Genomic DNA, 15514 nt, shown 5'->3' on the forward strand with positions numbered 1-15514 from the left:
GTTCTATAGCCCTATACCAAAACCCTACTCTTGGACTGCAACAAGGGGAGAAAAAAAAAAAAAACAAACCCAAAAAACCACAAAAACCTTTAGACCTTGCCTCACTAGCTTAGCTAATGGTATCTCAGGACAAGCAAGAACACTAACTTTTCGTTACTGCCAAAAAAGCAGTGTTCTAAATTTCTGAGGGGCACACACTTGGGGGGGCGGGGAAGGCAAAACAAAACAAAAGCATACTTCAGCCATAGGATGGTGACAGGTTTTAAAAACCCAAATGTCAGTCTTCTGTGTGCCACATACTCCATCTAGTATATTACAGATAAACCCTACTACAGACCTTCTTGACGTTTTGATTCTTGTTTCCTTGCATGGTTCAATGAACAAACAATTCCTCACTGCTGCTGCCAGAAAAATGAATAACCAAAATTTCAGCAGCCCTCAAGTGCTTCTTGATTACAACTATTCAACTAATACTGTCATTGCAAATGTAACACACAATATCTTGCTGTTATGTCCAAGACATCAGCAGCAGAAACCTCTTTTCCCCAGAAACCTGTGCCATCTTCCCCTCCCTATCTTCTGTAACAATGTCTGAAAAAGCAGGAGGTAGAAAGAAGCATTCTATTCTCTGGTAAACTCTCCCACAGAATCGAAGCAGGTACAATTTTCACTCAGAAACTGAAAAGGTTTCTGAAATTGCTACTATTTGCCAATGTAATTTTAAAATCAATTTGTGTTTTTCAGGCTTTTGCTTTATAACTACTGGTGATAATGAGATGGTGAAAAAGAAATTCTGGATTTCAGCAAATGCCCCTCAACTAGAGGTCTTCAATCGCCCTCTTCTGCCTCAAGCAAAAGGCCAGTCTTATCAGTCAGTCTCTCCAGCTGACTTAAAGGAACTGCAGATAGTTCCAATACTGCACATACCTCTGGCAAAATGAACTGCTCTACTGGCTTGTACCACAATCTGTTCACTTGCACTCCACAGCTTGGTGGACTAAAGCGAGCACTGAAGAGAGCTTCCTATGAACAACAGAAAAGAAAAAAAAAATTAAAAAAAACCCCACACATTAAAAGTGCTGTGAAATTATGCAAATCTTGATCATCTCAGTTAGTTATAGTGGAAAGAGGCTTACTGATTGTGTAAAACTTAATACTAAGTTTTATTCTCACAACAGTCTTACAGACTCCACAGAATTCAAATGCAGGATTGATACAGTGGAAGCAAGCAACAATGGAATAAGAATGCAAGTTCAACTAGAATCCAACGAACAGAGCACATCATCTGGAAGACTCAGACTCATCTCCCAGTCTACAGATTTTCTATGTTCTGCTTAAATAGCTGACTACTATTAATGGCAACAGAGGATGCTGACCCCTAAAACTGAAGTGCTACTATATTACATAGGCTACCAAACAGCTCTTAGATAACAACAAATGCCATAAAGATAACAATAAACAACATTGCCAGATTCTCAATCTTCAGAAAACAGTCTCCAAGCCCTCCTATGATACTATTTTTTCTCCTTCACTGGCAGTAAAATGCTAATGCAGATCAAGTTGTTAGGCTCTCAACATTTAGAATTATACCATTTAGCAAACGTAAACCTGATTACAGTATACTTTTTTTTTTGGTATTATAAACCCAACTCTTTGGAAGTTCATCGTAAAAGCCATACTTCAGTATATTTCCTGTACTTAATTTTAATTATTAGCTTAAATATAAAATTCTTTCTACTGTAGACCAATTTCAAGACTTCTGGCTAGTCTATCAAGTTATTGGTAGAGATAAATGCAATATACCAAATACAACAATCAAGTCTTTCTGCACATGTGTTTTAAATATATTCAACAGTTTATTTTTTATTCCTTAATACCTATCAATACTTTAGAATCTCAAATGTAATCAAAATTGTGTCTTGGAATTAAATATAAGCTTTCTTTCAAAAGGGCATTTAAATTAACTCACAACACTGTGAATTTCATCTTTTCATCTTTTGTGTGTGTGTGTGTATGTATGCATATATATATCTGTAAAATAAGAATTTACAATGCAACAGAAGAAAAATATAATTCATATGCTTGTCTGGTACTTCTAAATCATCACAGCAGCATGTCACTTTAGTTCACTTTCAAAAGATAACTACAACACTCTACCTCATGTTCTGCCTGGTATAGTTTTACAGTGATGTTCCTCTGGAATCCAACCCCATCAGCTTCATAAAATACCCCAAGACTGGTAATGACAATGGGGTAAAGTACACGAAAGTTCACACTGACAGTTCTGTCTTCAGATAGTACAGAAGGTACGTCCTCAGGGAGACCGAATGCTTCGATTTCCTGATTCAAAACTGTATGAAGAAGAAAGGACAGAGGTAATGTGAGAAGACTTCATAGTTCTTGAAGTGGATACACACAAAGCACACTAGATACACACAAAGCATTCTGATTGATTAGCATGGATTGCAAGTGGACAAGAATAATCAAACGCAGGAGGAAAAGAAAATACAACTGACTGCAGACTGCAGCAAGGAGAAACTCAGAGTGACGCAGCAATCTGCTGGCTACCAGCAATTGCAAGTCAATGCCTACATATCCACAGAGAAAAGATTAGAAACACAATAAATTCACAGAGTGAAGACAAAAATGCTATTTGATTGCATTAATATCTGCATATTAGCATATTAAATAATTATTCATGTATCAAAATGGCATACACCTCCACTTAATTCAGCTGCCTACTTTTTGGTATTATCTCCTCCCTAAGCCCTGAGGTACCATTTATTTGTGGGAGATTGGTTAAACAGGGGATGTTGCCATTCAAAGAGAAAGTAACAGAAGTTTCATTTAATGGTGAATCAGGGCTTAAGTGCCAAGCAGTCCTTAGTTAACTTGCAATTAAAGTAGAAAAATTAAATAGGAAAAAAAAAGGTGATGGGTAAAATTTACAATCTTATATAGGAATTTTTGTATGGCAGCATTTCATTTTTTCCCCATGGTACGTTTCTTAATTGTTCCCACTCTAGGGCGGAATCTGAAAAACCTATCAGCCGGACCTGCATAGAATTCACTTTGTTACCAGAGAAGTCCACCTGACACTCAGGACTCTGGTTCCTTACTACTGTCTTCACATACGAGACTGGATCGGGACATTCCAGCTCTCTCCAACTTCATTTTACATGGGGATTGAGTAAAAACATATGTTATATGGGAGAGACTGGCCCCCAACGCAAGGAAAATGCAAATCCATTAGAAGTCAATGGCCTCCCCTTTACACCCCCAAAGATATCTCACTTTCTTGTCTGCACATAACACTGAAAGAAAGGTTATAAAACTGTTAAGACAGCAAGTTCTAGGCTGCATTTATTTTAAAGACTGCCTGTCCCAGATAAGCACCCTAAACTACTCTCATAATGAAAAATGATTAGTTCTAGTTGAGATCATAGAATTTTTAAAAGTTAATTTCTATACCTGGGTTACTGATGTTCAGAAGTTTGCAGGAGTAGGGGTCTTCTCTGTCCTCCACTGGCACAGCACAACCATGCGCACCTATTATAAACTTCACAAGGACACTAAAATAATTTGGTTTTATTAACACCAGTTCTCTTCCCTCCTCCCTCCACCTTCAATAAACTTATTTCATCACTGGCCTGACTTGCACAAGATTACGATTTTGAACCCCTTAAAAATCAGCAATGAGGGTCTCTATGTAGAGCTACCACATCAGTCCCCTCACAGGGGCTCAATTCCAAGCCCACATTAGCCTTTCACATTTCATCATGAGGGCACAGGAAGATTGGCAACTGGGAATGGGATTCAAGACAGCCAGCACGCTAAACAGACAATGACCTCAGGCAACACTGAAGGATCCTGAAGCCCTGCCTTTCCCTGCCTGGCTTTGTTATTAATTCAAGATTGTGTGAATATTCTGCATTCAAAAGCCAATGAAAAAAATTATAAGAAAAAAGATACATAGTGTCAAAGGAGGAACAAGGACTTCAGACTATCCCTGTCCCAGCTTCTGGTTATAGCAAAACAACAGGTTGCTCTTTCCAGCTCCGACCATGGTTGTGCCACAGTCAGGAGACAACAAGCAGTATAAAGAGCAAGAAGATCCACCTTAGCCCAGTCCTTCATTTAACAGTTAAATATCCTCCTGGAACTCCATATAAGCTTTGAAAGGTCACATTTTAGATGACTGAAGTAGCTATGCTTCATTGGAAATTGCACACTGACACCAAATTTGCGAACAGTAAATGGCTTTCAGTGCAAAGCAGGTACCAAAATGCGAGGCCTATCAAGATGACAATGTTTCCAGGAATGAACTGTAGCAGAACTTTCTCAGCAAGAGCAGAGCTCTCTGTAGACTGTCAGGCCTATGCAAGCAATCGGGAAGGGTTCTGCTAGTCAGCAGTTTGTATACCTGGTGCAGTGGGAAACGAACTTCACAGTTGAAACTGTTGTAAGAGGCTTTTTCTGGTTCTCTCACCAAACATGATCCTGCCTGCTTTCAAGTATCCTGGATTACTAAGCATTTCAAGTTGCATACTGTACAAAGCGTACATTGCAACAGAAAAAGGGAAAGTCTTATACATCACTAACAAACAGTGGCAACTAATTGCAAAACCAAACAGTGAAGAAACAATTACATTTCATTCCTTGTATAAAATACAGTTCCAGCCCAGAGCAAGCAGTAATCTTATATATTACCAAGCAGATTAAAAAAATTTATCAGAGATGCTCACAAATAAAGCAAAAAAAAAAAAAGGAAATACTTCCTCAAAAAAGGATGAAATCAAGCTATTGAAGCATTATAGTCCTTCCCTGCCCCCACCCTTACAAAGCCCCAAGTTACAAAACACTAGAGATTACCGTTGGCTCAATGCAGGATGTTGTTTCAGATGCTTGAACCAAGTGCCCCTTATAACGCTGCGCAGTTCATGATTGTGTCGAGCTGACAAAACACCTACAATAACATCATAATGTTTCAGCTTCCACTGAGGAAAGAAGGCCAGCGGACCTAGAAGTATAAAGTGACAAAGATTTATTATATGCACATAGTACCACAAGCCTGAGTTGCCAGCGATAATTAAAATGCATCTCAAAAACAAGAGTACTAGGAACCTGAAACACTAAAAACAAGAAGTAGAATTACTATTGCATTCCTGGTTCAGAATCAGGGAAACATTTTCAATATGTCAAAACCTTCACTAGCCATCTAGGAAAACTTTACTGCAATGAACTAAGCAAGTCACTGCAGGAAAACGAAACTAAAACTGTGACTCACAAAGCAGTAAAGAACATAAGCCTTAGTTTTGACTGATGGCATCTTCCATTCTTTAAATATTTGTCTGCCTGTCTTATGAGTAAACTGCCCCCTGAGAACATGCTCTTTCTGGCTTCTCTTTCCTATCAGCCATCAGAAACCCTATGGGCAAGACACAAGGTCCTACTGTTTCCTCTGCAAAACTCTGGAGACAGTCTGGGCCTTCTGCTTGCTCATTGATATCTCCTCCAGCATGATTTATCCTGAAGCCTGGGGGCTTGTCATCAGTGGTACCAGGCCTTCACTATTAGAACTCACCATTATTCTACCTAGAAAAAAAATATTTAAACAAGGCCTGTCAGATTCAAAAATATGCCCCCTTCTTTCTAAAGCTGCTGGATCACCCTTTTAATCTAGTATGTCAAGGCCTATCGTTTCTAACCTTTTGAAGTTGAACACCACTCTGCCTTCACGCAGGGTATTACAGCCCTACACAGGGGAATGCTCTGGCTTTATTCATAGCTGGATGTCACCACCAAAACTTGTAATCCATGATTTAGCTTGTGCTGTTTTAATGTAGAGATCACGAAAGCTGCACTTAATTTCAAGCAAGATTATGACCAGATAGAGGCCTGAGAAGCTCTGACTTTGAATCTGCAGTCAGGCAAGAAGCTAAAGTCAATTTGCATAGTTTATCAGACATTCTAGACTTAAGAGAGATTTATATTTAGCTTTAGCAAAGGATTGCTTTTCTATCATCTCACTATTTTTTTTCATAGGTTGCAGATAAAGAAAACAAATGTAAATGTGAAGGCCCTGCAAACTACTGCACAAAGCACAGACAAGATTTTTTTAAAATCTAGTTTTAAACAGACCAAAAATATCTCCAAGTCTGTATTGTGCACTTCCACTAGAAAGAGTTGAATTATAATCCAGATTCCACCTTCTGTACGAGCATGCCCTTTCTCCACTTTGAGAAGATAGTGAGCAGTTGTAACAAGACCCACCTAACCTAGGACCTCACGGCACCCTCCACAAGAACTGCTGCGCCAAATCACACCAGACATCCATCTAGCCTTATATTCCATCTTCAGCATGCAGTACACAGCAGAGAGGCCTTGACCTTGTTCTGCACTGAATCAACATCAAGAGATTTCAGAACTACTTTTTTTTTTTTGTGCTTCAGGGGCTATTGATAATGGCTTGCACCTGACTCCCTAGTCCCAAAGCCAAATAAAACAGTGCTCTGCAATTGATTCTCAAAACAGTGCAAGAGCAATGAAAGTACAGAGTGATGTTTCCACAGACAAACCTTTCCAAGTTTATTTCCCACTAAATAGTTTAGTTCTAAGCATGCAAACACTGATTTTCAGGAAAAAGCTTAAGTTCCACAATTATTTAAATGTATCTGTACTGACAACAGCTACAAGCTTATCAATAACTTAAGCTGAACATTAACCTATTAAGAAAGTTTACATTAATTTATGCTCAGAATGACTTCAAAACCCAAGCAGCAAGCCACAAGTTCCATTCCTCAGTTTTTCACTAGTGTCAACTGTTACACCTCTAATAACAACCATACATTGAATTGGTGGCAAGGTTCAGGAATGCAATTTGTCTGCTAACAGAGCTAAATACAAACCTACTGACCTATATAACATCTGAAGAAACTTGTAAATTAAACATTGCTCAATCTGAATACAATTTTAATTTTCCTTTATGCTGGCAAATACCAACTATCCAGAGGCTCTATATGTCTTCAAAGGCCATTACATAGCCAAGATCCACCAGGTTTCCACAACAGCAGAGGTACATAAGACGGCCGCACATTTAGAAGACTACAATATTATAGAATTAGGACATCATAGAGGAATTTGCTTTCTCACATGTCCCTTTTCTTTCCTGGCTCTTCTTCCATCCTTTGATTATTCTTTAAACACCTTCTGCAGCCTTAACCACAAGCCTTCCATTTTAAGTCTCAAAGGAGGACTAACATGTTTGTAGACTGCACGTGAGGTATTGTTTACACAGATTTGTTCTTTAAGATATCACTTTTAATTAAAAGCAGAACCATTTCATTAAACCAAAATTAGAGAAAAATAAAACTAAGAGCAAAAGTCTATGGGGTGACTTGACTCAGAATAGTTGGCTTAAGTCAATTAAAAAAACAACTAAAAATAAGCTACTCAAATCAAATATACATACTTTTAATTAGTTTGTATTTTAAAATGAATGAAGCTGTTCCTTATGAACCATTCATGTGGGAACAACATTAATGTAACAGATGCTTCAGAATTAATATCCCACTGCTTTTAGAACAGACAGCTCTTTCTTGTTTTAGGCTGTCTTTAGGCTTAGTAAGGTAGCACTACAGCAGTCTACATTCAGAACATTGTCTTCTCTGTCCCAAGGGTTATGCTATTTTACTTTTAAAACCACTGAAAATGGGGAAAAAAGAAAAAAAAAGGAAAAACCACAGCTTACTTCCCCCAAAAAAATTAAGAATAAGCTCTCTCCTTGTTAGCAAAGGTTTGTACTTCCTATAGAAAAAACATTTGCTAAGCTTTCAGGAAAACAGATTCACATGTCTCTCTCTGAACTAGCACTATTAAAAAAAGAGGGAGATAGAGGCACAGGGAAAAAAAAAGACTAAGGCTATTATTCATTTATAAGGATAAGTCAGGGATGTGCATATATATACACACTCTGATACAGCATAAGTTAAGAGAAAACATTGCTGACCTCTAAGTCAATAATAACAAAGTATTTATATAAGCAATCAATATTTGTCTCTGGGGACCAAACTTATTTGTCATGCGTTCTATTTTTGTGCATTCTTAGGGCCAAAATGTTAAGTCTTTGTAATAGGCTTAAAAAAATACATACTATATCGTTCTTACCTTGCGCTGGTTGTGCAAGATAGTTAAGCCTTTAAATTTTTCAATTACAAAGATAAAAAAACAACCTATGAAGTTTAGGGAGGGGAGGAGAAAAAGAAAAAGGCTACATACGACATTCCATGATAAACCCTAAAAGTGTTGCTAACCAAAGAGATCCAGAAGGAGAGGAAGCCTTTCCAATTCAAAGGTCACACTATCACTAGTTGCATTGCTTTTGAATTTAAGAAATAAATTAAAGCTGCATCACGGTTACATCAGGCAGCCCTAGACTTCTCAGTGAAACACGAGTAGCCAAATGTGCAATGCCTACCCTACATTCTTTTAGCATCCAGAACAAAATTGCTTTCACTTTGCTGTTTTGCTTTGAGGCTGTTAACCTACAGCAAAAGCTACAAAAACATGAAAGGAAGCAGCCCTCTTTCAGCTGCTGAGATCCATTTAATTCTGTACAGCAACTGTAGGGAGTACTTCTGTCAGGTCTAAGACTGCTAAAGTCGAGCCTGCCAGAGTCTTGTGTCACATAGTTAGTAACAAGCTCTTACTGAAGCTTTCTTGGGCTGGGCTCCCACCTAATTCTCTGATGTCTTTCTATTAGTACAGTTCTTCACCTCACTGTGAGCGGCAGTAAGCTTTCCCAGGATTCTTGGTCACCAATTTTCATGAAACTTGGTGAAAACTCTGGTCTTTGGGACGTCCACCTGTCTGTCATGCTTGACTGAGAACCACCAAGAGATCAATATTAAGGAGAGATGCAGGAAGAGGTAAACAAGGGCACACAGAGAGCACACAACTGTGCCCTTAGAAGACAAGGCTAAAGATGCAGAGGTCTATCTCCCCTGCTGAGCTGGCCATGGAAAGAGGTCACTGCTGACAGACAGTCTGCTGGCCCTGGTCAGATTTTAACCATCTCGGCAGCAGTCAATAGCTCTTGAAGTTTTTCAGAATCCCAAACTACAAAGATTAGCATGCATCTCTTCTTCCTGTGAGACTGATTCTCAAGTAAAATGTCAAGTTAAGCTGTTAATTATATTTACTGCCATTATAAGGAGATGAAAAGATTGAGAGATCATTTAGCTTGATTTTGTCAATAAACAAGGTAAATATAATCTTGCTGCACATATCTCTGTTGATGAGTCCCTTACCAACTACTAAATTTGCCGGTCATTTTCAGGCAAGTTTGACATAGTGTGCAGTCCCCAAAGTGATTAAGTTCCCATGTTTCATGGAAGCGAACAGAGAAAAGACTCCTTGTTAGTGTCCGCACTGAGAAACACAGCAGTGTAGGCTTATCTGCACTGTCAGGCACCAGAGAAACACCACTGGGGACTGCTAGAATAAGTGAGTTCCACAGAAGGCTGGGCTTTGTATCTTCTGCTACCCATGCTGCTACTTACTTTTTTTTTTTTTTTTTTAAATAAAAATCGATGAATGGAACTAAGTAGGCCAGGCAGAAGTTATTAAGAATATTCTCAACTAATCCACTTTATAAAATGAAATTAAAAAGGAACAGTACACCCTCTCTCCCCTCCCAAAAAAAAACCGCCCCACACATTCCAGGTTGTTATCTCTGCCTATTGTTGTGACTTTGCAACCATATTCCTGCTTTAATAGCCTTTCTCTTTCTTCAGTGCTGCTTTGTGAAAGATCCAAACAAACAGGGAGGAAGGAATTAACTGAATATAAAGGAGGTTTGTATTCACAGAATGCTGACACATGCAGAAAAAGAACAAACCAAAGAGCAAAAGCAGCTCTTTCCCCCTCTCTAATCTTCTTCACTTAATTTGCTATAGCTCATCTGTATTACAGGTTTCTCTGCAAGCAGAGCTACATGACCCCCTTGCAGTACTTACTTTATACCAAAGCTAAAAATCACCAAGATGTGCTCCCCTGGTTTCTGCAGGAGCACAGTACTCCTTGAGACAGACAAGCCTTTAGACAAGCTTTTAAACAAGCTTTACAGAGTCAAAGAGGAAAACCTCTGTAGGCAGACTTTTTTTTACTTTTTTAACTTTTTTTTTTAAACATCAACAGCATTCCCTTCAAGAAATGGGACAGCAGGGTCCTTCTGAGTTGCAAAGTGGCAGTAGTAATAATACTAGTGGGATAATGGTGCTCTAAACACTATTAATGGTACAGCACTTGCACACTTCTGGACAAATCTGGGAACAGCCAAAGCATCAGAAGCAAAGACACAAAAGGAATACAGCAAATCCCTTTTTTTTTTTTTTTTTTTTTGGGGGGGGGGGGGTTTGGTAAGAGGGGAAGGAGACTGCAGTGCAGAAAAGCACAGCACCTTTATCCAATCCCTAATGCCATGGAACAAAGACCTGCTCCCAGGGAAGGCTACTTGCTCCCTTCTGGCTGTTCTACTCTGCGGGCAATTCAGAAGACAACTGATGAAGAGCTTCCTTCAGCCACAAGCCTTGCTCTCCAACTCTAGCAGAAGTGGTAGTCTTTGCCCCCTGTTCCAATGCCAAAACACAAAAAAAGCAACTCCAACGCTGGTCCTTAGTAGTTTGCAATGTCTCAGACATAAATCCACAAAATAACTGCAAAAATCCAATTCAGTTGGAAAATACTGTCAGCTTTGTTGTGGATTCTTTGTCAATTATTTCATGCCCATCAAAGGTGAGGGGGTTGTTTTTCTTGGGGATGCCCATCCCTGGAAAACAACTTTATAATAAGATCTCATCGATGAAAGCTGGGAAACAAATGGCATTTTAGGCAGAACTGCACAGCTACTGCCAATGCCAAACCTGACCTGTTGATGGAAGGCTTCAATTTCCAAGGCCATCAACCTATTGGTCTTTACATGCCTACAAAAGATGAAATAACTTTGTGACCAAGCATACTACTCCCTGACAGACAGGCTTAACAGATTTCAGACAATATCTTTTCTTAAGAAAGTATCACATTTTGGCAGAATTGCTCCTTACAGAGCGCAGCATCACTCATAACCTCAGAGGTTGTTCCTACGTTGTTATTTCGGTACTGAAAAGCCAGAAGCAGGTTAGGATCTCCCTCCTTCTCTCTCACCTGTCATGTACACAGGCTAGTCCGTGAAGGGGAACAGCCCTAATTCTGCAAAAACTAAACACCAGCCTAACCAACCTGTATACAGTTCCATTAGGCCAGTGCCTGAAGAAGTACGTGCTGAACCACAGGACAACAGATGGCATACAAGCAGTTTCTAGAAAATGGTGGTTTTTAATCTGTTGCATAATTATTCACTAATAAAAGATTGACTCTTAACAAAACCAAAAGGGCCAATTCTTAGCTGCCACACTCCCCCAGAAATGTAACAGGAATAACGTCTTAAAGGGCATTAGCACCAGCAAAGCAGCAGCATATTACATTGAATGTGTGGGGCTTTCTGATTAGGCACTGTAACTGAAGCCCCACAATGAGTAATTTCCTACTCAATAAGACTCGTACCGTCAATTAAAACACAAAATTAGCAATGAATCCACCTGGAGTGCTAAAAGCAGGTCTGTCTGTTCTTTCTCAAGTTTCTGAGGTCATTTTATAATTAGCATTTATCTAAGATTTTTTTTACAAAAAATAACTAAAGCTTCCTACCCACAAACTTCCTTTGGATAGCACTTGTTTGTAACTAGTTAGACACAGACTTCAATTAAACGTTAAAGCACATTATTGCACAAGTCTTGCTCAGGAGTGTGAATTACAGTCCCACTAACTAATGAACAAAAAGCAAGCAGGGAGCCACCAAACTCAGGACACCGAAGCAAAGACCTGTGCCTTTGGACTCGGAACGGATCCTATTTATTTTTTTCCAATTAATGGGCACTGGCTACAAGAAGTGTAATCTATCTTCTGTAACACCAAGGTGAAAGCGATCATGAACATAGAGAAAGTCAGAATATTGCACGCAACCAAGGGCCAAAGCATGCAGGCAGACTACAGGCTTTTCACATGGGGTAGTAAAGAGGAAGGTTTTATTAAAGGACGTACTTCCAACAGAGGAAGGGAAATAGATGGAATGAGTGAAGACTATAACATGGTTTACATTTAAAATCATCTGACCTATAGACAACGAAAATGGACTGCTTTCCAGAAATGGAAAGCCTATTTTGCCAGTAGAAATTAGAAGTACCTGAAGTGCTCAGCTTAAGAAAACAAAGATGTAACCATAGAGATCAAAGATATCTGTATTAAATGATGAAGGTGCACTTGAAGGAGGAGAAAGACCCTTTTAACTAAAAAGCTTAAGAACAGAAGGGCATAAACCAGTTGCAAGTAAGTTTAGGCCAGAAATGGGGAAATATTTCTAATCAGGACAACAAGCTTCTGGAACAGGCTCTTCCTAAGACTGCTAGGAATCCAAGTGAACAAATAAAAAGCCATCCCAACCCTTCACTAAATAAATGTAGGCTGCCCAGCTCCCATTTTAAGACAGAGATCAAGAGTTGCTTATTAGAAAGAGTAAGCAGAATTGATGGCCAGAGATGTCTATTCCAGTCTTGGATTAGTGAGTCAATGATGTGAAGGTAAATAATCACTAAGACAGGTTATCAACTTTTTAACAAACTTCCATTTGTGTGTATGTGTGCAATGACTACCGAGAGGGAATTAAACTCCTCAAAATATAGAATTGCTGTTCACTCTGCTTTTGACCTCCACCGGTAACTAATTTTGCAACAGTTGAGACCCACAGACACTACACAGAAATATCAAAGAATACACAGATAATGCATTTTTATGTCACAGCTATTGTAAAACACTGTCCTGTGATCAGATTTAATTTTTATTCATACTAGTGATTCCAGGTAGTAGGTAATAAAGAGCAGCTGGAGCAGTAAACAAGAAAAAAAAAAGAGATTACTCAATAATCAAATTAAACAAGACTGACTTTATCAGGTAGTAGCAGATCCTCTTAAACAATTTCAGATTCAAGAAGCATTTTAATAAATAGGGACATTTCTTACTCTTGTATACAAATTCATTAATGTTCCTAAAACACTCTGAATAATAAAAAAATAACACAGAAGACATCAGAGATAAAAGAGGTCCCTTAGCTCATCCTTCTTTCCTCTGCCAAGGCAGCCATACCTACAGCTTGTACTTTTCATGGTACTTGGAGGGCTAAGAGGTAGACTCTTCCTTAAATTATCATGCAAGGAACAGGCCTATAAAGAGACAGCACATATACAGTATTGAGCATTTTCCTATGGATGATGGAAATTCTCTTTTTACAAGAGGCATCAGCTTTTCTCTCCTCAGTGTGAATACATTACTCAATAGGTTACAACTAAATAACCCTTGCACAAACAAAATGTACACTTACTCTTTCAGTATTAAAAAAGCACCTTTTTTTAATCCTAGTTATCTTAACATTATCCAATGCAACATAGTTTCACCGTAACAAACACAACCTCTGATAATAACTGCTTGTAACAGTGAATCTCTGAAAAGCAAAGCTTCTTCCTTCTCTCCTCAACTGAGAAACTTCAGGATTTTCTTTAGAAATGTTTGTTAGTGGAAAACGTATTTCTGTGGGAAAGGTCATCATGAGATTCCACATTGCCACTTCGAACTACAACTTAATGCACTGAAGTTACAAGAGCAGCACCGTGAAAGATGAGGAACAAAACCAACCAGACAATTCAAATGCATTTCAGGCTAACAACTAGAACTCCCGTTCTTGTGCAATTCAAGTGTGACCACTGCTCATTTGATATGCAACAGCCAGAACACAGACACAGCAACACCTGTACACCTCTGTGGCCTTCAGACTACCCAAATGCACTGACCTTGCTCCTCTCACACCTGCATTATTAATTACCACTGGAAATCAGCAGACTCTCATTTCCTCACAGTTGTTGTGTACACTCTGCACAAGGAACAGGCACCGGTTGTAAAGTGTGGCTTTGTTAGTGAACAGGCTATTTGGTTGCTAAACAGAGTTTTAAGCAGATCTCAAGTACAAAACACACCATTTTTTCCTTATCATTTTTTCAGATGTCCTGTAGAGTATTCTTAATGATCTCAAACAGCACCTATGGGTAGCTGACAAAGTTTCGGTTCCAACTGATACCTGTTTCTATCAGGCATACAGATTTGTGGCCTAAAAACTACAATTCATTTTATGAAGAGCACAACATAAGTCCTTGGGGGCCCGACTTCACTTGTGTCAGATCATACCCGATCCTATGAATAGCTTTTTGCACCACAGGGGTTTTAAGCACTGCCAAGGCAAACACAGCACAGTGCGAAGAGCTATTCCTAGGACTGGGAATGACACGACACAAGTGAAATTCGTGGGAATTTCTCCCCCACGCACCTCAGTGGGTGCGGGAGGGCACCCGTGGCTCAGGAGGTGTTCAGAACGGGCTGCTGCCCCACAGAAAGTTGCGACGCACCCTCAACAACCACATACCGCGTCCGCGGTCGGTACCTCCAGTTTAAATCGCAGAACCGGCGCTGCTCTCCACATCTCGACGTAACGAGTCGTCACCTCCCGATGAACCCACGCAGGCACTCCGGGCACTTTTCCCAGGCGGGCTGTCTCCCCTCTCCCCCCGAGCCCGGCAGCCGGCAGGCAGACCCGCCGGTAGAAGCGCTGCCCACAGCCACAGAAACGCCGGAGCCGCAGCGGCGGGACGGCCCCGACCGTTTAACGGCCACAGCCCCCCGCCCCTTCCCCGCGCGGCAGCACGCGCGGGCTGCCGCCGAGCGGCTCCTCGCTCTCCGGCCGCATTAACTGCCCCAGCCACCCGCGGTCCGAGGCACCCCCTTCCCGCAGCCCCCGACCTCTTCTCACCAGGCACCTGGGGATGGAGGAGCCCTGCCCGCCCGGGGTGCCTGTGCCCCGGCCAGCCGTCCCTCCGCCCGCCCCTTCCCTACCTGCCGAGTGCCTCCCGGGGCCGCCTGGGCAGCTGAGCAGCAGCCAGAGGTGCAGCGCGACCCCGACCGCACACGGGCACAGCAGCACCAGCCAGTTTCGCATTGGCCGCCGCCGCAGCCAGCCCCTTCGCCTCCGCGCCGGCCTCTCCCAGCGGCGCCGGGGCGACGGGCCGACTCGGCCGCCCGCGGCTCCTCCCCGTGCCGCCGCTCGGCCGGGCCGGGCTCCGCTGCCCCGCGGCCGCCGGGAGCTGCAGTCCCGCCCCAACCCCGGCGGGCAGCGGCGGTGCGGGCTGAGGCGGCGGCCGCCTACAGCCCCCACAATGCTGCGGGGCGGCCCCGGGAGTCTGAGGCGAGCGGGGCCGCGTCTGCTGCGCACGGCCGGGCGGCGGCGGCGGGGGCTACTCGGCAGGGAGAGCGGAGGGGGCGTCCTCCGCCGCGGGGAAACGCCGAGGAAGCACGGCTTTACCTCACGTTTTACATGGCA

At 41.4% G+C, this 15514-nt stretch overlaps 1 protein-coding gene across 6 annotated transcripts in view; it reads right to left on the reverse strand.

Annotated features, from left to right (window-relative positions):
• B3GALNT2 (beta-1,3-N-acetylgalactosaminyltransferase 2) overlaps nt 1–15273 on the reverse strand; it is a 30025-nt gene extending 14752 nt beyond the window's left edge. For 2 of the 6 annotated variants that reach the window (XM_054819781.1, XM_054819780.1), the window contains exons 1-5: nt 15031–15270; nt 4873–5020; nt 3472–3572; nt 2158–2351; nt 928–1023 (exon numbers count right to left, since the gene is read on the reverse strand). In XM_054819781.1, coding sequence (XP_054675756.1) covers nt 928–1023; nt 2158–2351; nt 3472–3572; nt 4873–5020; nt 15031–15133 — 642 coding nt within the window. In that variant the 5' untranslated portion in view covers nt 15134–15270. Of the gene's footprint in view, nt 1–927; nt 1024–2157; nt 2352–3471; nt 3573–4872; nt 5021–15030 lie in introns of all 6 variants that reach the window. The other 4 variants (XM_054819785.1, XM_054819784.1, XM_054819783.1 and 1 more) reach the window with 3 other exon arrangements.
• Nucleotides 15274–15514: the final 241 nt, after the last annotated feature.

Source organism: Grus americana, chromosome 3 (assembly GCF_028858705.1).
Source record: "Grus americana isolate bGruAme1 chromosome 3, bGruAme1.mat, whole genome shotgun sequence".
Classification (NCBI taxonomy): Eukaryota; Metazoa; Chordata; class Aves; order Gruiformes; family Gruidae; genus Grus; species Grus americana.